Here is a 26,370-nt window from a genome sequence, read left to right as displayed (position 1 = left end):
TCGGGCGCGAGCTCACCCCGTAGATGAAACCTTGTCAATGCGCTGAAGATAAGCACTTTCTTCTCATAACAAGGATGAAAAACATTGCTGAATTCGCTGTATACGTGTCAAAAGCTGCAGGCGCCGGAAAGAAAATATTCCAGCTATGCGAGATTGACTGCTGGCACAGGCTACCATGTGCATGATGGCGGCCCAGATGTAACGTATGGTTGCCGCGGCCGAGAAAGAGCCGGGAAGACGTTTCATGTATTGCGGCGCCCTTCGGAGACCCGTAATTGTTGTTATCCGCAAGCACGAGATGATAGCCTCCGTCGGCCGCCGGCGTTGACCCAAGGAGGCTCCACGACGAACCGCGATGGCGGACTTTGTGATGCTTCTAGCGCTCGCTGGAGCGATGTTCCTCGGCAGCTACATGAGTGGAATGGTTCCGTTATCGGTTCCTCTAACGGAGGTATGTGGTTGTTTCGTTCGATCGCGCCCTTGTCATCGACGATCGATGCTTCAAGCGTCGCAGCTCGTCAAGGGTTGCGAGTGGTTTGTGAGGGACCGACGCTGGGCTGGCGAATCCAGCGACTGGCCGGCTCGCAAGAACATCTGCTGCGGATCTCATTCATGGGTTTGTTGTTGTCTCGTGTACGCAGGCTCGGCTGCACTTGGTGTCTGTGTTCGGCGCCGGGCTACTAGTGGGCACGGCGCTTAGTGTCATCATCCCCGAAGGCATCAGCACGTTGTACCTGACGCAGATCAGTGAGTTCTCGTTTTCACGACCTTGAATACAGCGTTATAGCAGCGTGGCGATGAGCGGCCCCGGCTGGATCGCTTTCGGATGTTAATCGTATTCCGCGCTTCGTCGTCTCCTACGGGCCCACACTCTTCTTGGAATGAATGCAGCATGAGTGGTAGATTGTGTAACGCCAGTTTCGCAAAGACGGCAGGTGGTTTCGCTTAACCGTTAGACACACCTTGGCAGCTTAAAAGTGCAGCTCAACTAAGCTTTGGGGCGCGGGCTTGATTCTCAGCCACGGCGATATGCCACGAACACCGTTGTACTTAATGCAACCCCAGGCGGTCGAAATTAATCCGCAGTTCCTAACTATGTACAGCATTTCTTGTGATCGTATCGTGGTTTAGAACACATGAAATGTGGCTGGTTTGAATGTAAATTGATTTTGAACCTTGCCTGTCTTGTCATCAAAGCCATGCTAGAGCTCTAGGGCTGCCCGTGGGAGTAGACCTGCTGCTTTTACAAAGGTGCTGGCCAAATGTAACATCAGTTATAATAAATGTGATACGTTGTTCATGAGGATGTTTTTGCTTTCGTTTCATCTATCGCCTCTCTAGGCCAGTAGCTAACTTCAGTTTTTCCGAGGAAGATCATAGGACACATTTTCATAATATTTAGTTCTTTCATATTGCTTATTCTGTTCGCACTTTTCTTGAAGTGCACTGTTATGCAATTTCTTGTGATTATTGTCATTGGCACCTATGCCTGTAATAATTATATTCATTCATCGAATGCAATCTTTGGCTGCCAGTGAAACACTTTGCGTCGTACTGCTTTGGTGTAATAGTTCATAGAGAGAGAGAGTAAACAGGTCATTGTAAATATGTGGTGTAATTTAGCGGGATAGGGCTATGAGCACCCCAGTTAAGGTAAAACGGACTTGGCTTAGTAATAAAGCATCTCTGCTGTTGGGCTGCCAGGGTTTTCTGAAGTCGTAGACCTTCACTGTAAGGCTAAAGTCACAGCACAAGCACACCAGACGCCCCACAATGAGAAGACACAACATACACACAGCACTTGCGTTTTGATTCTGTAGCATTAGCCTCAGTAATGTATGCACCAACTAGGTCCAACTGAAGACTTACTGAAGTTTTCTGTACTCATCAAAACTGACTTAGCCTCATAATAAAGGTTCTTTCACTGCCCACGTTGGTATGCACTAGAGTAATTTGAACTGACTACCTACGAAGACTGTTTTGTTAAAAAAGTTGCGTGGCTGTAAACGAACGACACTATGCAGAGGAGCTGGTGCACGAAGCACAGACCGAGGCGCACAACGGTCACAAGCTCGGCGACGCCACCCTGACCGCAGCCAGTGGAACGAGCCACCACGGCCACTCACACGAGGACGAGCTGCACGGCAAGCTCGAGGCGATCGACCCCCGCAACCTGGTCGGCATCACGCTGGTGCTGGGCTTCCTCTTCATGTTGCTCGTCGACCAGCTCATCTCACAGCACAAGCATCACAAGGCTCTGGCCATGGCTGTTAGTGGTAGGTCGTCTTCGATTAACTTTGCCTTCATCAGTTAACCCTCTAACGCCTGAATTATGGAAGTGCCAAACAAAATAAAAATTTTCATTTTACAGCTTTGAATAGCAACTTTTAAATGATTCTGCAGTTAAGCTGTCTAAAATGCAACTTTAATCCATACTTCTATGTCGGTCGCGAATTCTCCATATGCCATAGAAGCGAGGACCTTACAACAAAAAATTTACTTCAGAACTACGTAACATTTTGTGGGCCACATCTTGGGTGCGTACACACCAAATAAACCAAATTATTAAAGATAGAACTTACGTCATCCAGGTGAGAAAAAAAACAAAGAAGTGAGAGCTCCGCCATCAGCTACAAAACATTTGGTTCTAGCATAAAATACCCTAGACGAGATGGTGCTAGATTTTTTCATGCTGAAAGCTACATTCCCCGTGAGTACTTGACAGCCTGCATTAAAGGTGGCACGCATTTCGTTACTTGCTTGCTCCAATTTTTTCGGTATGTCACAAATTCACGACACTTGGCGGTGAAGAGTTAATGTGTGACACCATACTTGGCTCTAACTTGCGGTTTGAGAGGGAGGGGTGACACGTTGCCTCGGAGATGCAGGGGCTAGGTGAAATGGATCCGACGGAGCATGTGGGCAACTGCTGGGCGTCACTTCACTTATTTCTGCCCGCAATAGAACATTTCATGTTGAATGTCTTTACTCGTGTTTTGTTAACCTATTTGTAATGTGACAGTTTTATTTCATCCTTTTGAACTTATTCGAGGTGTGTAGGCCAAGAAAGCAATGAGGAAGCAGTGTTTTCACCTTGCACAACAGGGTACAAGTCGTGTGCTCAAGTAACTCATCGTTTTCCATACTGAGAGAAGAAGGGTCCCTTAAGGTATGAAGGAAAGTCACACCTCACAAACATCGGATGTTGCACTCTACCTTTGCGAAATGCCCTTTGAGCCACATTCGGTGTTTGAAACCCAGGAGATGTCTACCGTGCTTTGGTTCACACGCTCCGGAATGCGTTTCTCTAGAAAGATGCACCGCCAACTACATTTCAAGACTGCCCAAGCTTTGTGTCGAAAGAAAGGCATGGCAACGTCGTGGTTTTGAAGAAGCAATGTCAGCGACAGCTGGAATCCTGTGATGTGGTTTTGGGTATGGACTCTGCAAATGTGTTTAGTGGTCGATGGCCCCCATTGGCGTAGTGCCATTTTTTAGTGTATACGTGAATCTGACCAAAATGCCGCCATGGCTTCACCGCGTTGAATCACCTCTCCAATCTACACCATGCTACAGCCTGAAAGAAATGGTGGCTCCATCCACAGAACAGTGTTGTGCCTGCCCTTCACCTCAGAGAGGCGTAGATGGTTTCCACTCGAATCGCAAGTACTTTTTCTCGGCTAATCTAAATACTACCCAGTTAAAGATCTGGCATTGCTACCTAAAGCATATCATTTGGCTTAGCAGCAATGTCAGAATCTCTGATGAAGTTTGCCAGGACATTGAGGATTCTGTTCTGAAGCTAGCAACACAAATGTGCACCTCTACTGAAAAGTCAGCTACCTGAAGCACTTGAGCAATGCTTGATGTCACTCTAGTGAATAAAAGCTATTGGATGGAGCATTTGTGCAAGTTCTTTGTGGGAAGGGCAGTGATGACTGTGCACCGAGCTGACACTTTTTCGTCGGTTGTAATTGAGTATGCACTTTGTTGACTGAGGCTCCCTGGGCACTGCCATAATCCTCTCTTGGCGGTTGATAACACGAGTGACTCCCCAAAAGTGCTCCGCGGAAGCTGTGGCATCAGCTATTGTGCTCCCGTGCAACAGAACAGAAAGGAGGTGATCCTTCTCTAACAAGGTCTATAGACGAGGCTGAATAGACGAAAACAACATGAGTGCAAATCTCATCTCGTTTATCCGACAAAAGAACAATGCATCATCGTTGCAGGCACACAGGATGTCGACTAAACACGTGGTCGTATTGAGACGCTGCACCCGTAAGTGTGTCGTCGCAGCGAATCGCCTATGTTGTCTTGAGACGAACTGCTCTGATATGGTTGCCTGTTTAATTCACCATTCACTTGGTGTTTGTGGCATCGTCCTTGACAATAGTACACATAAGTGGCAAATAGTCGCGTCTCCAAACGAGAGCGTTGTGTTGCAAAGGGTTATACCGTGAAGTAGCCAGTGAGTCGACTGTAATGTCCATTCTGCGTGTTTTTGTCTTGTTTACCTCTCTCCCGGTGTCCTCAACAAAGCTAACAGATGGAACCAGTGACTGTGCAATGTTGCACGTTTCTTTCTTCTCTGCAGACCCTGAAGGATCGAATTCGGTGCACACGCAAGGGCGGAGCTTCACAGCCACCTTGGGCTTGGTGGTCCACGCCGCCGGTTAGTATTGACGGTGCCCCATCACGATTCGAGAATCTCGCCTTTTGGAGTGGAGTGATTCCTTAATTGCAATGAATTATAGGGTGTGACGAAGAAAATGTAAAAATGGTCTTGCTCCTTCGTCATTACCAACTGCTGTGTTGATGTTGCATTGTGACTGCGTAAAAAAGGGCATTCAAGACGACAGAGAAGATGCCATGTCTTCTAGAATCATCAAATGACACCGGTGTATCGTTTTGTCCAATCGCTGTAATGCTTCAATGCTTACCAATACGATTTTGTCAAAGACGGCATTTGTCTTCTAGTCGCCTTCTGCGCCATATTTGCATCATACCTGGTGCAATGAAACAAGTCAACTTGTTATAACAAACTTTGAATTCATACAAAAGTATTTCTTGTTAGGTGCATAATTTTTATAGTTACGTGCATTGAAAGGCAATTTTGACCAACTCTGTGACCCTGCTGGTGCTGTGACTTGTGTTGCTGTGACTTGCGAAAGCTTTGTGTCTTCGAAGCACACATACTTTGGTGTAACACAGATGTCAGGATGCCGAATGGAGCCCTTAGATTTGGCATTCATCCACCCTATCGATTAGAGGGTCCGAGTTTTGGCCACGCAAATAAAAGTGCATGTCCCTTTTCATAGAATGATTGCAATTATCTGCCAGTGCATATGACAGCACGTGATTGTTATTTCACGTGGAGGCATCTGTACTCCCCTGGCGTTCATTACTTTCTTCAGGCAATGATTATTGCTACACTTAGTCAGTATGCATTTGTTGGTAGGCTTTTCCTTTGATCTGTCATCTAAAACTGGCACTACAACAAAAATCTAGAAGGTACATCACATGCTATCTGGTGTATCATCTGGTTTACATTGATGACGAAACTTTGTTTTTTTTCACATTTTAGCATTGTGAAAGCTTTTCTAGTCAAGTCACACCAGATGCGATCAAATTCTAACTTCAAGCGACTTTGTTCTCAGCCGATGGCGTGGCGCTCGGGGCTGCGGCGACAACGTCAAACCTCGACACCGAGGCTGTCGTCTTCCTGGCAATAATGCTTCATAAGGTGAGAAGCTTTTGTGTGGTCTTTGTGTGCTGTCATATATCGCTTTATCCTTGCAGGCGTACTCATAATACATACTTTTAGCTTTCTCTATTGCATGTTTTGTGTTTCCTCTAATACAGTGCTCGCAGACTAAAACATAACATTGCCAGCTCTTAGTATGACGGCTGGTACACACATTTTCTTGAGATAACCGCTTTGTGTTGCCGCTAAAATTATGTTGCCTCTGAGCCAAAACTAAGCACATGTGACATGAATTGAATACAGTGGAAATGAAAGTGAGCACTGTACATGTTTTCATGTACAGTGCTAGAGAACTTTTGAAAACATGTACATGTTTACGAAAGTGAGCACTGTACATTTCAGGAGCACTGTACGTGTTTGGTCTCAATTTACTGAGTATAGGTCGCCAAGTGCTAAAGTACAAGTGCTTCTTTCCTCATTCTGTGCCATGCTGGTTTACATTTCTGCCTGTGCAGCGCTGAGAGAGTGTACAGTACTCATAGATGGAAGCGGTACAATTTAGGGCCGAGTGACGCACATACTTTCGTTTGCACCGTCTTCAGGTCATACCGGCGTAGTTTCTGCTTGAAAACTTAGATCAGGGCCAGCATTATGTTTGGAGACCAGATTCGTCGCGGATCTTGAGCAACTGCACAAACCAGTCGCCATGCTGAAAAATTGGATGTTGCGTTTGAATCTGCGAGTACTGTACATAGTGGATTTAGTCACTGCCCATATGGTGTAGAATTGGTATGCACGCTGCATTGGGCAGTATAGAGTGACTTTAGTCCTAGATGAACCATATGTAGGTGTTAATTTACTACCTGTGCCCTGCACCTTATTCTGTTCGCAGGCACCGGCAGCGTTCGCCCTGGTGTCATTCCTCATGCACGAGACCGTGGAGCGCTCGACGATCCGCAAGCACTTGCTCGTTTTCTCATTGGCAGCGCCATTACTAGCCGTCATAACGTTCCTCGCAATAAACAGGGTGAGAGGCTGTTCTATTTCTTTCGTTGCACTATCCGTCGGTATCCGAGTGCAAATAGCCACCTTCCGCGTTGCGTCGGCGTTGAACGGGCATGGTGTCGATGACGAGGCCTCAGGAAACGTACATGGACAGCATAGCATGCTTTTGCTCTCCGTGTTTTCACTAATCACGGGGTTGTCTTCCAGACTATAACCCTGTTGATATTAATTTGCCTGACCTGCCACGCTTGTCGACAGTTGGACTGCAGCCGGACTTGGTTGTAGCACATGTGGCCATTAATTAATACAGCCGTTCATTCACACTGGGCATAAAACACTGTATCAAAATTGCTTTGCTGAACTCTACTTATTGCTGTTTTACCACATGAATTCGAATGATAGCTCGCGGATTTGTCCCATTTTTGTAGTTGCGGCTTTGGACATTCCTATGGTGATGCCACAGCGCCTCATAGTCGCTTGGGAGCCCAAGAAAACTGCATTTTTATACGGACATCACTATTTTGAACTGAATATTGCATTGAAATATTTTGCAATCGGCATGTCTAATCTTTACTGATGCGAGGAAAATAACAACTGGGCACCTTCATTTTCTTTTCATGACCCCTTTAATGAATTGCCACCCCTAACAGATTCAGTACACATTACTTGTGCAGAATTAACGAAACAAAACCTTTATTTGTCAGTTTATAGGAACTTATTTCTTGTCATGATAATTTATGTAATGTTTCTTGGTCATATTTCAATTTGCACTAGCCCAAGTCATTATGTTGCCTTAAGTTGGCCATTCATACCACCGCAGCTGAAAAACAAAACTGAGTCCTATCACTAGCAATTCGATAAATGTACTCTACAGAAAGGTCTGGCGCTAGTGTCTGCGGAAGTCAGCATGTGAATGATGGGTAGCGCATGGGTTTGGTTAAGCTTTATGCAACCGAAACGCTGTGCAAATGAAAATAGGCGACTTTGGTTTTGCGTCTAAGTGTTTAAAAATGCGGTAGAGCCGGGCACATCAGATTTTTTTTCTTTTTTTAAAACATAAACAGCTCAGCTCGTTAACGATGCATTTGCTGCATTGCAATGAGAATACTTTACTCCTGCTGTGACCCTCTCCGTCAGCAAAACATACCCATTAAAAAAGTGTGTTTTCGCTTGCATAAGTTTTTCTGGACTGCCCGATTTTCCGAATGTTTTCGTGGTCCCTTGAGGTTCTGGGAAAACGGATGTCAACTTTATTCACATTAGCCGAAAGTAAGCACTCAAGGTTTAAGCAGAAACCAGCCGGCACCATTGTTTCTTGCAGGTGAAGGCCACGCATGCTATGGTGGTGTGGGCGGACCTTACGTTTTGCCTGTGGTTATAACCGTGCATAATAAATTGGAAACTCTATGTATGACGCCCCTGCACTCGTGTTCTAGGGTGCCCCCCAGTCCATGGCGTCGCAGAACGCAACAGGAGTGGCTCTGCTCTTCAGCGCCGGCACATTCCTTTACGTGGCCACGGTGCACGTGCTTCCCGAGCTGGTGGTGCGCCACACCACACACCAGGCGGACAACAGGGGACGCCTGAACACCCCGCCGAACGAGGGCTTCACCAGGACAGACGTGCTGGCCATCGTCGTCGGCACGCTCTTGCCCATGATCCTCACGGTCGGACACCACGGTCACTAGTCGTCATAAGCTAATCGCCTCGTTAAAGTGCATCCCGTGCTCAAAGTGACTGATTGCCGGTTCGTCTAAAGTGGCAGAGGACGGACAAAGCCCGCTCTGAGACGATCGGCGGATCTCCTCGGTTTTTCGACCGGCAGTTGTCACCGACGGACCGATGTTAAAAGACACCAGTTATTTTTTACGGACACCGACCTATTCTTTGTCGATGAAGACGTGCGCGCTTCAACAAGCGTGGAACAGTGGCGTGTGTGACGATGATGTGCCGCTCATGCGCAACAATCCACATCACCGCAGATTCTTCGAGGAAGGACGAGTTTTTGTGGCAAAGTCGTCTGTTCCTCACAATATGTCGCTTGTAATTATACAATTGTGCATTTTCGTGCGTATTGCCCGGTTTTTGTTCTTTCCCAGAATACTGGACGCCCGGTCACGGCTGTACATTCCGAAGGAACGATGCGTGGCCAGGAAATCCATCACCTTGTTTTCCGCATTATTTCTCGATTGCGACGGTATGTTCTCGTGATATCGCCGTTTCTTCCTCAAAATACTTGCATTGTATGCATTCAATGCCAGTTCAATGCAGACAATAAAAGACACCTATAATATCTTGTGTATAAAAACAGGATGGTTGCTCATTGTAACAAGGTATTCGTCATTTGACATTGCCTCGTCCACATTTTCCGGCTGATACAATGTGTATGTGTGAATCACCCAATGGCAGCTACGTTTAGTTTTTGTACTGCTTAGAATGTTATATCTGGGGCGATTTTTTTATCCCAAAGTTTATTGGAACGTACCCCATGTCTAAATGAAGTATATTTACAAAGTATGGAAGTGTACAACCTTGAAAATTTTGTCTAAAACCAGAAATAAATGTACAAATTGTCAAACATTCCTCTTTTTAATGCCTTAAGATAACACATCTCCTGTACTGCCACTATGCCCAACACTGTTTGTGAATGAAAACTTTCAAATTTCATTGGAGGAGCTTACAAACAAGCTTGTTCATTATACTTGTGAAAGAGAATGTTTCTTTGACATACGAGTTTCTTGTCCATTTAAATTTATATTCAGTGCGGTTAGTACAACATATTCAATTTCACTGAAATAAATTTCTGCTTGGAGTTGTGTTTTTTTGGTTTTCGTAACTAGCCCCTGATAGTTAACGAGAATCGAAAGTACAGTACTCATTGACTGAAACGTGACATAGTTTGGTGCGAGAAATTCATTGTGATAAATGTGTCATGATCGCTGAAAATCTGACCTCTAATTGTAATTTTGGCTCTGATATCAAGCCAAATTCATGACCATATGACATGAATTGTGAATGCGCGAAATGGAAGTACACTCAGAGCTTGTTATAACTAAGTCACATCTTCCACCAAAAGATTTCGTTATACGTACCATAAAATTCGTTATAAATGTATATTCATAACACTATCTGCTAAAGCTGCATTTTGGTTATTTTGTTATAACAGATAATTCGTCATATCTGTGCTCATTATGTCGAAGTATATGTGCATTACTTAGCACGAAATTTTCTTGTGGTTCAGAGGTATTTAAATAGCATAAGCACCTGGTACAGTGGTTTATTCTTGCAATGTTATTTCAGAGAGTGTTGCACTGATTTGATGAACACAATAATTCGATTTCCAAGCTCTCCCCATGTAACGAAAACCTTCTGAAGGCTGCATTTACACTGGCTGCGGGCACCAAATCTGATGACGGCAGTCTAAATGCACGTCAGCTGCTTTGTACACTACCTATTGCTATGCACGCTAGAGAAACTTATTGCCTTCGTACATTTTGGAAAGAAAAGAAAAATGCAGACTGCTTGGATATTTCTAGAAAGATGAAGTGTAATACATAGCAATGTGTAGAGAGGCAAGAGTGTGTGAATACAAATGCATAAATATTAGACGAATCCAGGCACACAACGGGTCGTTCCCATGGTGAGTGAGCAATCACAGCTTCTCATATCCACGCTGTGTGCTTTCAGAGAGTTCTGCGCAGGCTACGTTTTACAAATTTGAGACAGAATGCCCCGTACAGTATTGTTAATGCTTTGCTGAGTGAATGGCAAGCATGCAACATTCTGGAAGCATGTTCTGGAAGTACCACGTACATGATATTGCATGCAATCCGACTCCAAAAAAAGAAAAAAAAAAATGTGGGCTTCCAATGAACTTTACCGGTTTTTGTTGTGCGAGTCGTATATCCAACAGCAAAAGCTTACAGCATATTACTTATTCGAATGTCTACTCTTATTAGTGCATACATTTCCAATCTAGGTGGTGGTTAAAAGGTCCGAATGCCAACTACAAGCTGGAACACTTATATAGAGCTCACATTCCCAGACAAAGTGATCATAGCTTTCTCAAAGATTTGGTATCCCACAGCCTTTCTATGTTGGCTGTAGAACAACATAACACTAACAGGCAGAAACCATGGCCGTCACTACATGATCTACACACTACACCCAAACCTCTGTTTAAAGAATGCGGATATAACGTAGTATAGGTTATAACAATGTAACAACAATCATGGCTGTCACTAGATAATCTACACACTAAACTTAAACCTCGATCTAAAGGATACGAATATAACGAAATATTGGTATAACAAAGTAACATAACACTAACTCGGGCAGAAATCATGGCTGTCACTACATGATGTACACACTACACTGAAACCTCGATCTAAAGAATACGGATATAACGGAATATTGGTTATAACAAAGTAACATAACACTAACTCACAGGCAGAAATCATTGCTGTCATTACATTATCTACAAACCATACTCAGACCTCGTTTAAAGAATACAGATATATAACAATGTAACTGAAAAATACTCCTGGAATATAGCGTTAGAAATGTACTCTTATAACGAATTTTCCAATATAACTAACTTACTTTCATGTAAGATGCAACTTTGTTATGAGGTTTGAGTGTACGATACTCTGTCTGCACTGCGCAAATTCTGAAAGGACCACTTTGCAGTTTAAAAAGCTTTTAAAAGCAAAGCACTATGAGATTATTGGAAGTTAAAATGACGAGAAGGAGGCACTGCAGGACACGTGTTACACAATATCTTTCTTTAATGCCAACATTCAATATGCATGGACACTGGCTCATTGAAAACCAGAAATACAGACACCCGGTTTTAGCATAGAGCCTCAGTACTGTACACAAATGAACGATGAAATAACGCTTACTGCAATCGCTCCTGAATTGAAAATGAGGTACAAATTTTGCACTGCAAGTTGGCTGACGATGCACCGACGATTCCGCATGTGTTGACTGCAACGTTGAGCTTGCCTTCATGAATGTGTAGGTCATAAGCATTCAATATGAGCCTATGAACAGCCCCTGTGGAGCAACTTCAATGCTGGTTGACGTGCGACGCTGCCCCTGCCGGCATTTCTGTTATCCCAGACTGCACGAAGTGTCGGAGCGCCTGCTCTGTCGAAGACTGCACTTTGAGAGGGCGAGCTGAAATCGAATACTGCTTCGACAAATGTGGCAAATGTCTTGGTTAGCAGCAAATGCATAAATGGACTATCCTGTCTGGTGAAACACACACGCACACAAAAAAATAAAGATTTGTAATGCATGCCATGAAAAGGAGCAAATTAACTCGTTCTTCCAAACCTGATCAATAGAGCTTCGATTTTATGCTCGCAGTACCTAGCCGTAACTTGTTCAAACATGTTTCAACAACAGTTAGGGTAATTCCAAATTCCAATTGTGGTAGTAATGACTGAAATCAGCACGATTGAACACACATGCTCCAGAGATAAACAAACAAAACAAAGAAAAACAAACCTTGGGCTGTGCTGGTTTGTGGCAGATATGTAGACTCCTTTCAATGAGGTGCCTAAGCTACAGGTAGGCATTGGCACTTTAACGAAGTCAAAAGGTGCTGCTGCTGCATAAGTAAAAATTTTGCAGCGACAGACTCTGCAAAGATTCGTGGTGGCTGCCCACTGTGAGAACCACCACCCCGCACTGTAAAACTAGAAACTGAACGTGATGTGCTAGTAAAACTGACATGACCTAAGATGTGATGGCGACAATGAGACCATGTGCGGTTAAAACTTTCGACGCTCCCCAGCGACCTGTGCCATTTTTATGAAAGTGAATGCTCTAAGTGCAGCTGGCAGCACAAAGCTTTTTTAAGTCACTTTTTTTAGTTCAGCAATGAAAATTACTTCTTGAATTGAACACGAATGAATGCACTGGCAGACGGTTCATTGTAAGTGAGAATCGCAATGTAATGATACAAGACTGCGCAATCGAGAATGTCCAGCCACTACGATTCATACTGCAAATAGCCCAGCAAGCAAAAACAAGAATAAATGCACCCTACGATCAAGTTTCGCTCATATCTTACCTTCGGCTTCTAATTCCGCATAATCTACACTAGAGGTCGCACCATTTGCAGTTCATGCATGCGTTCACAAAGTGTATATTTGTATATATATATCCGATCTCTCAAGAACTTTGTGTCGTAGATACAATTTTCAGTGACAGTTTTCCAGTTGCGCGATGCTCTCGACCACCTTCAATGAAGCCTCGTGGGAGACACCGTCCAGCAACATTGTCTTTTTTTTTCCACGGATTGAATGGAACGAACAGGTGGGACTCGGGCGGCACTTGAGTCCGTGCTTAGTCTCCAGTAAGTGTCGCTGAGGCATGGCACCCACTGAACAATGCGAAATCGACACAGTAATGGCTGTACAGCTGGCCGACCGAATTTCCCGAGAGATGGCGGCGGTAGCGCAGAGGTCTATTCGTCGTATATGGGTTCAAACTTTTCATCTCCTAGCGCGTTGATGCTGGGAACCTCGGCGGGGGCTACTGGTGCCTCTTCCTTCAATGGTTCTTCTTCGGCTTTGGCCGACTCTTCCGACGTATCGGCGGCTTTCGTGGTTGGTTCGTTTTCGGTAGGCTCAGTCGAGCCCTCTGCCGATTCCCGGTTGGCGGTAGTTTCCTTGGCTGCTGCGAGAAACGGGATACGCCAGGGGTCGGGCGAACATTCTCAAATTTCGAGTGTTGAATAGAACAGCCACTGTTTGTAAAGACACAATGGTGAGCACAAACTAAATTTCTTAAAGGATATTTTAATGACAAATATACACATATCTTTACCTGGTTATGCTTGGCTTGGCTTGTCAGTTTGTAGGGAATAACGTCCAAAAACAGACTCCATCTTTGAGAGATCTAGTGGAGGGCTCCACATCTAAAAACTGGAGTTCTTAACCATGCACTGACATTACACAGTATGCAGATCTATAGCATTTAACTTCCATCGAGATGTGACCACAGTGGCTGGGATCAAACCCATGTCTTTCAGGTCAGCAGGTCCAATTTGGTCAAATTGTGGATTGGCTCATAAAGCATGACATTTCCATCTTCCGAATGCACTGAACAAGTGAAAATTCACAGTGAAAACTAATATACTACATACGATGTGCTTAGTGCATCATTTGCAACTATTAAGCCATCCCTGTGATAGTTCATTAGTATTATCTGTTTACCTATTGCATCGTTTCAAAATAATTCTTGTGTGTATCTCAGAATTTTATTTCATTCTTAGCTGTGGTGGGCCAGATGAATAGTTTATGTTAGATTTGCTGCTCTACCGTGCCTGCAATTTTCTTGTTCAAACGGTGGCTGAGCCAGACAGGCTGTGAAACGCACCTTTTTTTCCCTTTGCTCTCATGTACCTGCCACGCAGTCAAATAAACTCAACTCGGGTCACAGAGGCAAAAATATAACTAGGGCATGCAATGCCCTAGCTATATTTCTATAGCCCCGGCGGTGCCCTGCAACACAAAGCTGCTGCAACCATAGTGAGTGAGTGAGTAAAAAACTTTATTGAACATGTCCGGCGTCATTGAGCGGGGTGGGGCTACAAGCACCCCGGCCTAGGTGATGGCCTCGAGTCCTTGGACCCGGGCGGCATCCTGGGTTTGCCGGACGGCCCACAGTTGATCGGCAAGGTCGTGGCTGAGCAGAGCCGCCTCCCATCGCGCCTCGCGGTTCGAGACTGCCATGTCTACCAGGTTCGTAGGGGACTGCTGCGCGTTACCGGTACACTTCCACAGCATGTGCTGCAGCGTCACTCTGGCTCCGCACGCCTTACACGCGTCGGTTCCTACATTATCCGTGATCGCGACCGCGAAGCCGCGGTGGCAGTCGTAACGAGCCGCGTCCACGTAAACTGTGTCTTTGCTATTGCCGAATTTCTTTTAAAGGTCTTGGGCACGCCTGTTGCGCCGACCGATGTGATGTGTCGGGTGCATGTTCTTAGGCAACGGCAGAACGACGATGCGCTCGCGAATACGTCTGGGTATCCCGACCTTTTCGCCGCGCTGCGTATGGTAGTTGATACCCAGTGTCTCGATGATGTGTCGACCAGTTCTGGTCTTCGCCAGACGTTCGTACTGGGCGATGTTGTGTGCTTCGATTATCTCATCTAGAGTATTGTGCAACCCCAGCTCGAGAAATTTTTCCGTGCTGGTATTGGCCGGTAATCCGATTGCGCGTTTGTACGCCTTGCGGATGAGACAATCTAGTTTGGTGCGTTCAGTCGCCTGCCACTTGAGGTAGGAGGCGACGTACGTTATATGGTTCATAACGAAAGCATGTACCAGGTGAATGGTATTGCTTTCCTTCATTCTGGTATGCCGATTTGTTATTCGTTTCAGCAACCGGATTGTTTCATTGACCGCGCCCTCTAGTCTGCAAACGGTTTCACCGTTGTGGCCGTTGGTGGACAGGCGCAAGCCCAGTACCCTAATGGTGTTAACTTGTGGGATGACAGCGCCGTCTGATGTGCGTACATTAATTTCTCTATATGCGCACTCTAATGCGGAATCGGCGTTCTTGGGTTTACGGCCCCTGCGCGAGGGTCTATAGAGCAGGAGCTCCGATTTAGCGGCGGAACATTCGAGGCCAGTGTCGCGAAGGTAGTCCTGCACCACGTCGACGGCTTCCTGCAGCGTTTGCTCTACGTGGCCGTCATTTCCCTCGGCAACACAGAGGGTGATATAGGCGTACAAGCTATGGTGGAGGCCTTCTATCTTAGCGAGTTTTCGTGGTAATCCGACAAGCACGAGGTTAAAGAGCATGGGCGAGATTACGGAGCCCTGCGGTGTGCCCGTACAACCCATGCATATGTCTTGCGATTCTAGTCCGCCGATCGCTAATCGGGCCCGGCGGCCCGTAAGAAAATCCCGTACGTAGTGGTACGTTCTCTCGCCCAGTCCCAACGCTCGTATACTTTCAAGTATCGCAGCATGGCTAACGTTGTCGAACGCCTTTTTGAGGTCGAGCCCGAGTATCGCTTTGGTGGATCGTGTGGGATTGTCTACGATATCGTGCTTGAGTTGAAGCATAACGTCCTTCGTGGAAAGGTTACGACGGAACACCAGCATCGTGTGTGGGAGCATGTTTCGGTCCTCGAGGTAGTTGGTAAGGCGAGCGAGAACCACATGTTCCATGACCTTACCAACGCAGGACGTCAGGGATATCGGTCGAAGGTTGTCAATCTGTACTCGTTTGCCCGGTTTGGGAATCATAATTATGTGCGCCGTCTTCTACGAGTTCGGTATAGCGCCCGCATTCCAGCACTCGTTCATATAAGCCGTCAGTTGTTCTATCGACTCATCGTCCAAGTTACGTAGCGCTTTGTTGGTTATCCCATCCGGGCCTGGCGCCGACTTTGTGTTGAGCCTGTGCAGCACTGCCCTCACCTCTGCAACGCTGAAGTCCTCGTCTAGCTCCGCGTTACCCTCACCCTCCTAGGCGTATGCAGAGTGCGCGAGGGGGCTACGTGACTGAAAGTAACGGCTTCGCACGTCATCTAGAAAGTCCGCGTGGGTGCCTTTGTAGTCGTGCAGCAACTTGTTAAGCTTATGTGCGTGCGATGTTTTCGTCTCCTCCGGATCCAAGAGGTGCCGGAGGAGATGCCACGTCTTGGCCTGTCCCAGCTGGTTCTCCATCCCATTGCGTTTTGCATACCTGTAACGCATGCTCTTCCATGTCCTTGCTTAGCCGTGCTATGCGTCTGCGCAGCGTTCGATTGTGGCGTTGACACTTCCACCTGTCTTGCAGGCTGCGCTTGGCTTCCCACATGAATAGGAGTTTGCTGCCTACCACTTCGAGCTGTGCTTCTGGCGGAACCTCCTGCGTCGCCGTTTCTAAATCCCCCTTGAGCGTCGCAGTCCAGCTATCTATATCCTCAATAGCCGCACTGCCACGATTCTGCTCTTTCCGGACTTTGCGATACGCGTCCTAATCCACCAGCCGGTGGTTCTTGCCCTTGGTACCTTCCCGATGAACGCGGTGGTGAGGTTCAGCGTCGACCTGGATCTCGATCACTGAGTGATCGCTACCCAGGTCCTCCTGTGTATTGTTCCATCGCGCGCTAGCAACGTTCTTGGTAAATGTGAGGTCGGGTGAGGTGTCTACACATACGCTGTTGCCCCTGCGCGTAGGCGCGGAAGGGTCTGTGATGAGCTCGAGGCCCTCATTCTGCGCATCGTCCCAAAGGCGCTTACCTTTTGGCGTTTCGTAGCCGTACCCCCACGCCGCGTGGGGCGCGTTGAAGTCGCCCGCGATGAGCAAGGGCCCGTCGGCAGCTGCCTCGCGCACTTCTCGCAGTAACGTGCTAAAGCGGTGTCTGGCTTTGGGTCTGCTATACACGTTCAGCACAAACAGGCCGGGGCCACGCCCTTTCGTTGGGATGAGCTCTATGAGTACATGCGGTATGCTAACGTTCATAAGTTCGCGTTGCGCCACGGTGAGGATGCGTCGCACTAGCGTTGCAGCGGCCGGCAACCATAGAGCAGAAAAATTTTAAAAAGACAACAGGCTGAGCGAGTACGCCCGCATGTGCTTTTCCGCAACATTTTAAGCTGATGACAGTGGCGTTCCCGTCAGCGGGCATGCAACTTTTACACTTCACGTGTCGGCGTCAACAAGCTTACACAAAAAGTCTGTGGCAACGGAGCAAGAAACAAGTGCGCCCTAATGCACCCCGCCAGTGCGGCAGAACGGGAAGCAACTCACAAGACCAGTTTCTTTTACCAACTGAAAAGACGGCGATTTTGTTGTCTGGCACCAGGTGTCGCTAGCTTGTCGTGGCTCATAAAACGATAACATAGCTCATAGCACCACAACAACTGTGTCACTGAGGCTGCTGCTCAACACTAAGCTTACCCTCTAGTTTGCTCCGGTCACCCGCAGCAGACTGTCCCTTTGCGGCTTCTGCGGGTTCCGCGGTGTCCATCGGTTCCTCCACATCACCATCGGTAGCCTTCGTAGTGGCTGTTCCTTCCGCCACCTCGCCGTTGCCCCTGGGCTCGGATTTCGCTTCGACTCGGCCTTGCCTATCCGCGTCAGTCGAAGGTTCTGCACCGCTGTTCACGGCGGCTTGCTCTTCGTCCTCCACAGACTGGTCCTTGGATGGTCCCCGGTTCTCCTTGTCGGGGTAGATCTCCTCCTCTTCCTCTTCGCCGGCATGAGCGTTGATGTTGTCGCGGTGGTAGAGCTCGTCGATCGCGTCCAGCTCTTCCTTGACCTTGGCGCGCCGGCTCTCAATGATGGCTGCATGGGCAGAAGCGACCATGCTCGTTAGTCACGAATAAAAGTTAAGAAAAAGAGGGAGCATTACGTTATGCAGTCAGCCCAACATGTCACTTTTGCATCAGCACGTGACCTTTTGTGCCATTCTTCAGAAGCAAGTGCAATAGATAAGCCCTAGCGACGTGCATGTGGTACACGATGGTCAGGGTTGCCCACATTTAAGGTGGATGCCTCATTAGCAACAAGACCTCACAGAGTCTGATTTTCAATACATTATACGCAATTGAACTGTGGCCATCAAAACCATGATATAGCGTTGTCTGATACTTTTATCGTGAAGTAGAATATTCCAAGTCTCATCTCATGGGCGAAGCAATGAATGCGACAGCAAGAAATTGGAATGTCACACAGAGAACGACAGGCAGTTCGATTCCTGCATCGCTCCGGTGAGGCACAAAGAAGGATACTCGAAAGAACATACACGTATACATAGAAAAAGCGTGAATGAAGGTGTTAAAGTTATGCCTCTGAGTCCGAGCAACGCATTGCTCGGACTCGGAGGCATAACAGAGTACAGTACCTAACACTCTGAAATATTTCTTTTTCTTTTAAACAGGAGAGCGTGGAGCAACACGTCTGTGTCTCCTGCCACATGGTGGCGTCTGATGCAAGGTTTTCCTTGTGCCTGGTGGTGTTTTTTCTTTTTCGTTCCGTAACGTGAGCTGGTACAGAATGGGGCAGCTTCTTTGTGCGTGTCTCAAGGGCAGTTTTGACACTGAAAGAAAATGTAGGCACGCTGCGTATTAAAGTACACGCACAAGCTCCTCCGAGACCTGTGTACCGCCTGTGGTAAATTGTGTACATAGATGACTCGCCGTTATTATGGCGGCACATGCATGGCGATTGGTTGAATTGTCTAACGCAGCGTGCTGCGGAGCGACAGCTCATTCGTTTGAATCTCCGGTTTGGTGTGTTGGAATTTTCTCCTTCTGATTTACTTTTCTTTACATACATATACATATCTGGGAAATGACGGCTATAGCAAAGATCAGTTGAAAAAGCCTACACAAATACTATAGCAACAATAAACGTTCCTAGTTTTACCAGCCTCAACACTAATGAGTAGGCTTGGCTAGTGTGAATATTTGAAAACTTCGAATATTTGAACGAATATTACAGTATTTGAGTTTGCTTCGAGTTGAACTTAAATTATCAGAAATTTCTAAGTGTTCGTAGGTATACATTAGTGCACATGTTACCTTTTGTTTTGTTGCAATGAAGGTACTATACAGTGAATGCATCTATCCAGAAAAAATCTGCACTGTCAGTTAAATGAGTTTATTACCTTCACTTACGATTCATCATTTTTTAAGTTTCAGGAAACATGTTACACCAGCTTATATGACCTAAGTGCAGTAAATTTTAAGATGCAACACATTTTACAGCTTAACAACCGAAAGTCAAATCCAGCTACTATTCAAACTTGCTTCCACTCCATTAAAAAAAAAAAAAAAAAAAAAAAACGAAACTTGCAGATGCCTAGTTTCAAGCGTTAAAAAAGAATTCTGTGCAGCTTAGTTGGGTAATGACAAATATGCTTATTTTTCTTTAAAATATGCGATATATGCTATTTGAATTCAATTTTAAATTATTTAACCAAATCGCTATTCACTTCAAGTTAACTTCAAACCTGAAATTCACCTTAATAGTGGCTGACTGGGATAATTGGTAGGGAATACTTAAGGTTAACAGCACAAAAATAACACGATGAACAGAAAATAGACGGGATAATTTGCTGACCGCCATGCACTATTTTCGCGCAGTTAATCTCAAGTATAAAACTTACTATTCGTACTAACTTACCAATGAGATGTTCATGTTGAATTTTGCTCAACCCTGTGCGCAAACTGAAACGTATTGGCTGTTAGAATGAAGTGACTGAATGTCCTGCATGCTGGTTTTTTTTCTTAGACACTAGTGCGTATTATTCGAAGGCGGCAGGTTTCGATTCTGCTGGTGGCAAGTGATCTTTTTGTCCACATTTCTTCCTTCTTGTTTACAATACAATTACTTTTAATACCATCCCCTGTACACTCAAACCTCAATATAACGAAATATTTGGTATAACGAAGTAAATGAAAAATAGTGTTGCAATAGGTACAGTGTTAAGAATAACCGCTATAACAAATTTTGGGATATACCGAGCGTAATTTCTAGTAAGATGCTACTTTGTCATAATGAGGTTTGAGTGCACTTTTCTTGGCATTATTGTCTGTCAGTGCTCATTGATAGCACGCAGAGGTGTCGCACTGACCGAGGATGCGTTTTTGGGACTCCTTGAGCCGCTTCTCCGTTTCGGGTGTGTGCCTGGCCGGCTTGAACATAATGTGCGGCTTGGTCCTCGTGTGGATGAAGTTGAGCAGCAGTCGCTGGCGGGCCTCAGCTTCCTCGTGCTGGGAGGAAGGACGAAATGAAAATGGTACAAGCAACAAATAATAATAATAATAATAATAATAATAATAATAATAATAATAATAATAATATCTGGTGTTTTACGCCCAAAAACTACGACATGATTATGAGAAACGCCGCAGTGGAGGGCTCCGGAAAAACTTTGCTGGCAATCATGCAGACCCGACTATGATGTTTCTGTGGCTCTAAGAAATAATAAACGTCACAACGTCAGTTGTAGTATTGCCCAGAGTGATATTTATGAGAACTTAGATAATTCAAACAAAATCCTGAGATCATTTCCAAACTGAATTGACAAGAGTCGACTCTAACTTATCGTTCTGACGGTACTTCACTATAATGAGGTTCGACTGCATCATAGAACGTGTACGAGATTGTGCCCCCCGTCATTCAGGCAACAGCCACCCACCAGGCGGGCCACCTCCATCTTGAGCTCTAGCCGACGAATGCCCTGCTGCTTCTGGCGTCGCGCCAGGAACAGGTCCTGACGCTCCTTGCGCAGCTCCGCCTTTTCACGCTCGGCTGCCTGTTCCAGCTTCTGTTCAATTTCAGCACGCTTCTGGGACTGTGAGGAAAGGGCAGGCACACGCAACGGTTAGGCGGGGAAGGGCGCTCACCAGTCTGTGCACCGACGTTAACTGAATCAACTGTTAGGTTCGGTGGTTGTGAATAACATTAGTGCAAGTAATAAAATGGGAAAGGCGAGAAAGATTACAAAAATACGTGCTACTTGCACCTGCTTATCAACGAGGCGGGGTTCTAACATTACACTCGGACCTCGACATAACGAACCCGAATATAACGAAATATCGGTTATAACGCAGTAAATGACGAACAGTCTAGCAATAAACAAAGTGTTAGAAATATACCTTTACAACAGATTTTCGGTTATAGCAAGTTTATACTCGTGTGAGACCTAACTTTTTTTATAATGAGCTTCGACTGTACATCCTTTTGTCAAGCATGTGCACATAAAGAATAAAGTAACATGTCCACAACATCAGAGCCGGCTGCACGGGAATTCAAATTCAGGGTCCAGCAAGGCGATAAAGTGATAGACAGTCTCGAAGAGGCGTTACCAACCTTCCCAAAATGAGAAATAGTACGTATGGCAGCCCATGTCACTGCATGTGGTTATGATGTTAGGTATTCAGACCCAGCCATTTTTACCATGGTGAACGATCACTTGTGGTACCACACTCATGAGGTGAGCTAGTAGTTCGACAGCGATTAACGTGAAGGCCTCAGTCAAAATAGTGTAATGAAATGTTCTGCCGCCAGCTTTTGAGTTGACCGACACAATAGTCGCAGTGGCACTACGAATCCTGTGTAGTTACAGGCTTACTGCCCGTATAACACACACACGAGCAAAATTTGATAAAAGAATTGGCCGCGTGTCTTCATACTTCGCTGCAAATGTCGTCGAAAGACAAGTCTTTTGCCGGCCCTCTTTCCTGTATAGCGCCGCATTTTTAGCAGAGCCTTAGAAACACTAGGGTTCCTAGAATTATGTATCAATGCATTTTCTAGTAAAAAAACATGCCACCTAACCCTTATAAATATACCGATTTTGCACCTCAGATATGCGTAATATTTGCTTTATGATTGACTATGTCCCAAGTATACACGCTGCAACCAGTTCAAGATGGCGGGGCATTCAACAAGTGCTAAGCAATTGCCGCATGGCTGAATCGCTTTGCGTGACAGACAGACAAGCCAAAATTTTTGCATTTAACTATCCCAAGACTATAGTTTTTAATAAAGTCTGTTATACACAAGTATATACGGTATGATGATGATGCATCAGGTGGTCTGCAGGTGTTGGGGGGAAGGGAGGGGGGGGCTGAATGACATGACATACCTGAACCTGGTCCTTGCGTTTGGTCTCCTCGCTCTGGAACTTCTGCAGGGTGCCCAGCATCATGCCGAACATGCGCCGGTTGCGCTCCATGCACTTGCGGTCGCCCTTTTGCAGGGCGCTCACTTCTCGGCGCGTCCGCAACGAATCCTTCGCGGGCGCCGCCACAACGGAGGACTGAACGCCACCCTGTCAAACATCACCAGTACGACTGTCGGTCGACACGTGCCTGCCAGACACTTCGCTGAAATCAGCAATGATGCCCTCTAACGAGGCAGCGCGCACAAGAATTAGTTTGAAAACACACGCGATAATCAGCAGAGTGTGTTGTGTGGATGAAAAAATACAGTTTTTATCAATACAGGGCCTGCGATACTCTTCTTTCTTTTCCATGGTGACTCTGTGATGCACAAGCTCGGGCATTGTGTGATAGTAGGCATACAGCAAGTGCGCAGGTGCAATCATTATTTCTAATTGTAACCAAAGCTTCTTCTGCCAGAATGAGAAAGCGTACACTGTGTCTGAGCGTAATGCACAATTTATACGCCTGTATAGTATAGTCGTTCACATAGCCAGTTCTAGTCACAGAAATCTCGAGAAACTGAACAGCCAAAAATACAGACTAAAATTCACCTCGGTACTAGCAATGTCTGCAAGCAGAATGAATGGTGAAACTGAAGAACATAGAATGGCATGCTTCTGCTTTCAAATGTGCACCATGGAAGAATGCATACTCATCCCTGATTGGGAAAGAAAAGACTGGCACAAAAGTGGAAGGGCTTCATGCATTGGATGACCTAAATTAATTGAATACGTAAGTAGACACGGCCACGAGGTTAGGATAGGTTCAACTTCGGCAATGATTTCTGGCGTGTACGATGGCCACAAAACCCTGTAGAATGTCCAATACAGAATTCACCTATTGCAATGCATAAAAAAATGAATAAGGGGCCTTTGAGCGACTCAAAACAGAAAGGCACATTCAATTGATGATTGTTAAGAACATCCGTACGAAATTTGCTGGAAGCGGCGCAGTCCAAACCCCCTGGTATTCCCATCTCCTATAGGTATGCATATCAATGAATTTCTGCAAACATTCACGGTGCAGTACTGCAATGTCCCCGCGACTCGAGCAAAGGGCAACTAGATAGTGAACTGACCAGGACAACTGGGCAATCGGTACACATGCATTTAAAAGTAAAGCACGAAAGAACAATGGAGAGTAGTGCGATACTGCATTCTCGTAATCTCCATTTTTTTTTGCACTTTACTTCAAGACACAACAACATGCATTAACTTAAGTTTCTCGTAGTGGAAGAGGGGTCCAATAATAGCCGATTGTGTGCGCACACACACACACACCATGTTTTCTCATGTGCAACTTCACCAGAAAAAAAATTTAGAGCTAAAAATATGTGCATTTCGGTGAGCAATGCGCCTTTATGGCAACTCTACATGGCAGCACAAACAAGATTTCTTCTTGGCAATACATGAAGATCTCGGCAAAATTTATTTCCTAGATTAAATATTTTTTACACAATGGTGCTGGTTATATGCAGGGGCGGGTTATACACAGAACCGCCGTAAATGTATGCCCCAAAGGCCGACTCATCAATTGTTATGGGTTTTGATCGTGATAACTGTAAATAATACCTTTCTCGGTAGTTCTTCCTCGTCGCCGCTGTCCTCTGCGGGAGCTTCGATTGGTGTCCTGCAACGGTTCACAAGAAGGAATAAGCAATGGCTACAGTGTCAAGGCATGAACAAATAGCAGTATAAGAGATACCTTATTTCGAACTTTATTCTAAATCTATCAAAACCCCAAAACAATCTTAATAAAATAATTTAGGTGCGGACACTTTGCTCCACGGTGCATCCAGATAATGTTCCCGACTTTCAGTCCCTCCAGCTCCCGCGTATGTGCTATAGGTGATGAGCTGCGTATGTAGCGTCCGTAACAGCGCTCTGTACGAGAGAACATCGTGTAGGTGCCGTGCAGGCAACTGCAGCGTCGCCCCCACATGTAGCTTTTTTTTTTTCGGTTGCGAAAAATGCGGTTTGCATTTCTAGCTTTAGTTACAAGTGTGTACGGTGATTAAAAAAAATTGAGGCAAAAAAAAAAAAAGAAATGTGTCTGCCTCGTCACGTTATTTCTCTCCTCATGTCGCAGCACCCCTTTGCTATAGCACCATGATACTGTGGCCAGCTCATATACTAAAGCCGAACACTATCTGGATGCTGTCTCCGTCGTAACGGGCGGGAAGTGTCAACACCCAAATTATTTTTGTTACACTATGAACCGAACTGAATGAAATTATCTGTATTAAGAGAGAAAGCTAGAGTGCGTCGACTGCGCGAGGTAAAATATTGGTCAGGGGCTGGGATAACATCAAGCAGATATTTCCAAGGCCTTATATAAGGTTGAAGACAATGAAGCAAATTTTCAGGGTGAATGCACAAGCATTTCCCGGAAAGCTTTGTGTTATGTTGCCAGCTACATTACACACATGCGCATTTGTTCATGATATCACCCATTCTCTCTTTAACAGAAAATTAACACGCTTAAATGCGAAACACTTCTGCTATATGCAAACATACCGTAGCGGCGGTCCTCCAAGGTTTCTTCGTTTGGCGGGGGGACCTGCTGTTGCGATAGCCGGCTTCCTGTAATTATTCACACAAAAAACACACACTCAGCACTTGCACCTACAGCTTTTTTTTCTGTGAACGCTGCGGAGAACACCAGCCCACACCTTTTATTGTACTACATTCACTGAAGCAAATGTAACTGCCCACGTCTCGTCAACCCTACGGATAGCACACTGATTGATGCGCGGGGTTTAACCTCCCGAAACCACCATACGAGTATGAGAGACGCCGTAGTGGAGGGCTCCGGAAATTTTGGACCACCTGGAGTTCTTTAACGTGCACCCAAATCTGACGGTACGCGTCTTTTTTTTTTGCATTTCAGTAAATTGGGTAACGTTTATTACGCACGCTAAGGCGAAGTCACGGCGTCAGCGTCGTTGGTGAGGTCCACAATCCGTCGCAGTTTCGAAACGAAACTTCGCCAGACGAAACATTCCAGGTGTCACAAAATATTTCGCTTTACATCCGCCAATCGCGGTCCTAAAGTCCCCCTAGAAGAACTGCCACAATCTCAGGTCCACGTCCTCCGAATTCTTTACGGCGGGATGAGGCAGAGATCTCACCGGCGAATTTACGACGTTTATGCCGCCATTCATAGCGCAACCTGAGAGATTCCCAGAGAGATTCTCTGTCGTTGCTTGATGAAGTAGGGGGGGGGGGGGGCGAGAAGTGTTTCTCTACAATCCGAAGGTGCACGGGGTATCGCTTTTGTGTAGTTACGGGCCCAGCTGTTACGGCTAGTAACGACGGCGCCTCTCTTTCCCGTGGCAACGTGTGTGTGCGCGCTATGCTCTGGAAACGGCTTGGAACGGAGCCACTCACTTCGTGAACCGTTCCCGGCCTCCTTGTTCGGTGGCAGCCTTCTGAGCAGGTCCTGCCTGTCTGCGGGCTTGGTTCCTGGGAAAAAACAAACAAAGAACATGACGAGATTCAACGCGTGCCGCGGCGGCAAATAAAAAGACCGACACGAGACGCCACAGTATCGCGCGCGGTTTACAGATTCTCCGGGCGAACGAAACTAGCACCGAGCGTAATGGATGCAGTTTGGGGACAACATTTCAGGGTTTCGAGAGTGGGTGTACTTCGTCATGCCTCACGGCAGACGCTCCTTCGGTGCCGCAAAATGAATGATTGCGAACCACAGACGCGAGCGCGCTTTCGTGAAGCGCGGACGCCTGTGTCTCTCGCGGGTCGCCGATTTTATTGAGGATTCGAATAGCTAAGCGGCCGTGCGCTTGCCTGAACTCCTCGGGGTTTCGGCCCGTGAGCTTCTTGATGGTTTCGTCCACATCCTTGAGAGACTTTTGCGCCGCTTCAAACTCGGCTTTGAGCAGGGAAAACACGCCAGACGCCGCCATCTTGGGTATCGTTGTTTAGGAACGCAGAAGTCAAAACACAC

At 46.1% G+C, this 26,370-nt stretch overlaps 2 protein-coding genes across 3 annotated transcripts; one reads left to right on the top strand and one right to left on the bottom strand.

Moving 5' to 3' along the window:
* The first annotated feature begins 203 nt into the window (after window positions 1-203).
* Zip102B (Zinc/iron regulated transporter-related protein 102B) lies at window positions 204-9,017 on the top strand. The gene is made up of 7 exons (XM_037418419.2): window positions 204-451; window positions 642-747; window positions 2,025-2,276; window positions 4,595-4,672; window positions 5,658-5,743; window positions 6,597-6,731; window positions 8,146-9,017. The coding sequence occupies exons 1-7, from the start codon at window positions 356-358 to the stop codon at window positions 8,395-8,397; spliced, it is 1,005 nt and encodes a 334-aa protein (XP_037274316.2). The 5' UTR covers window positions 204-355; the 3' UTR covers window positions 8,398-9,017.
* Window positions 9,018-12,850: 3,833 nt separating this feature from the next.
* Window positions 12,851-26,332, bottom strand: Pnn (desmosome associated protein-like protein pinnin). Of its 2 annotated transcripts, none has more exons than XM_037418420.2 (9): window positions 26,211-26,332; window positions 25,794-25,868; window positions 24,921-24,986; window positions 23,976-24,033; window positions 22,326-22,511; window positions 20,874-21,029; window positions 20,307-20,445; window positions 17,627-18,013; window positions 12,851-13,399 (listed from the first exon to the last, which is right to left on the bottom strand). In XM_037418420.2, exons 1-9 carry the CDS (start codon window positions 26,327-26,329, stop codon window positions 13,188-13,190), a joined length of 1,398 nt encoding a protein of 465 aa, XP_037274317.2. In that variant the 5' UTR covers window positions 26,330-26,332; the 3' UTR covers window positions 12,851-13,187. The 2 variants fall into 2 exon arrangements, with proteins under 2 accessions (XP_037274317.2, XP_037274318.2); XM_037418421.2 differs by having other exon boundaries at window positions 12,851-13,396.
* Between the last annotated feature and the right edge of the window lie 38 nt (window positions 26,333-26,370).

The sequence above is a fragment of the Rhipicephalus microplus genome, chromosome 6 (assembly GCF_043290135.1).
Source record: "Rhipicephalus microplus isolate Deutch F79 chromosome 6, USDA_Rmic, whole genome shotgun sequence".
Classification (NCBI taxonomy): Eukaryota; Metazoa; Arthropoda; class Arachnida; order Ixodida; family Ixodidae; genus Rhipicephalus; species Rhipicephalus microplus.
The sequence above is the reverse complement of the archived record's forward strand: the minus strand, read 5'-3'. Positions and strand labels throughout refer to the sequence as shown.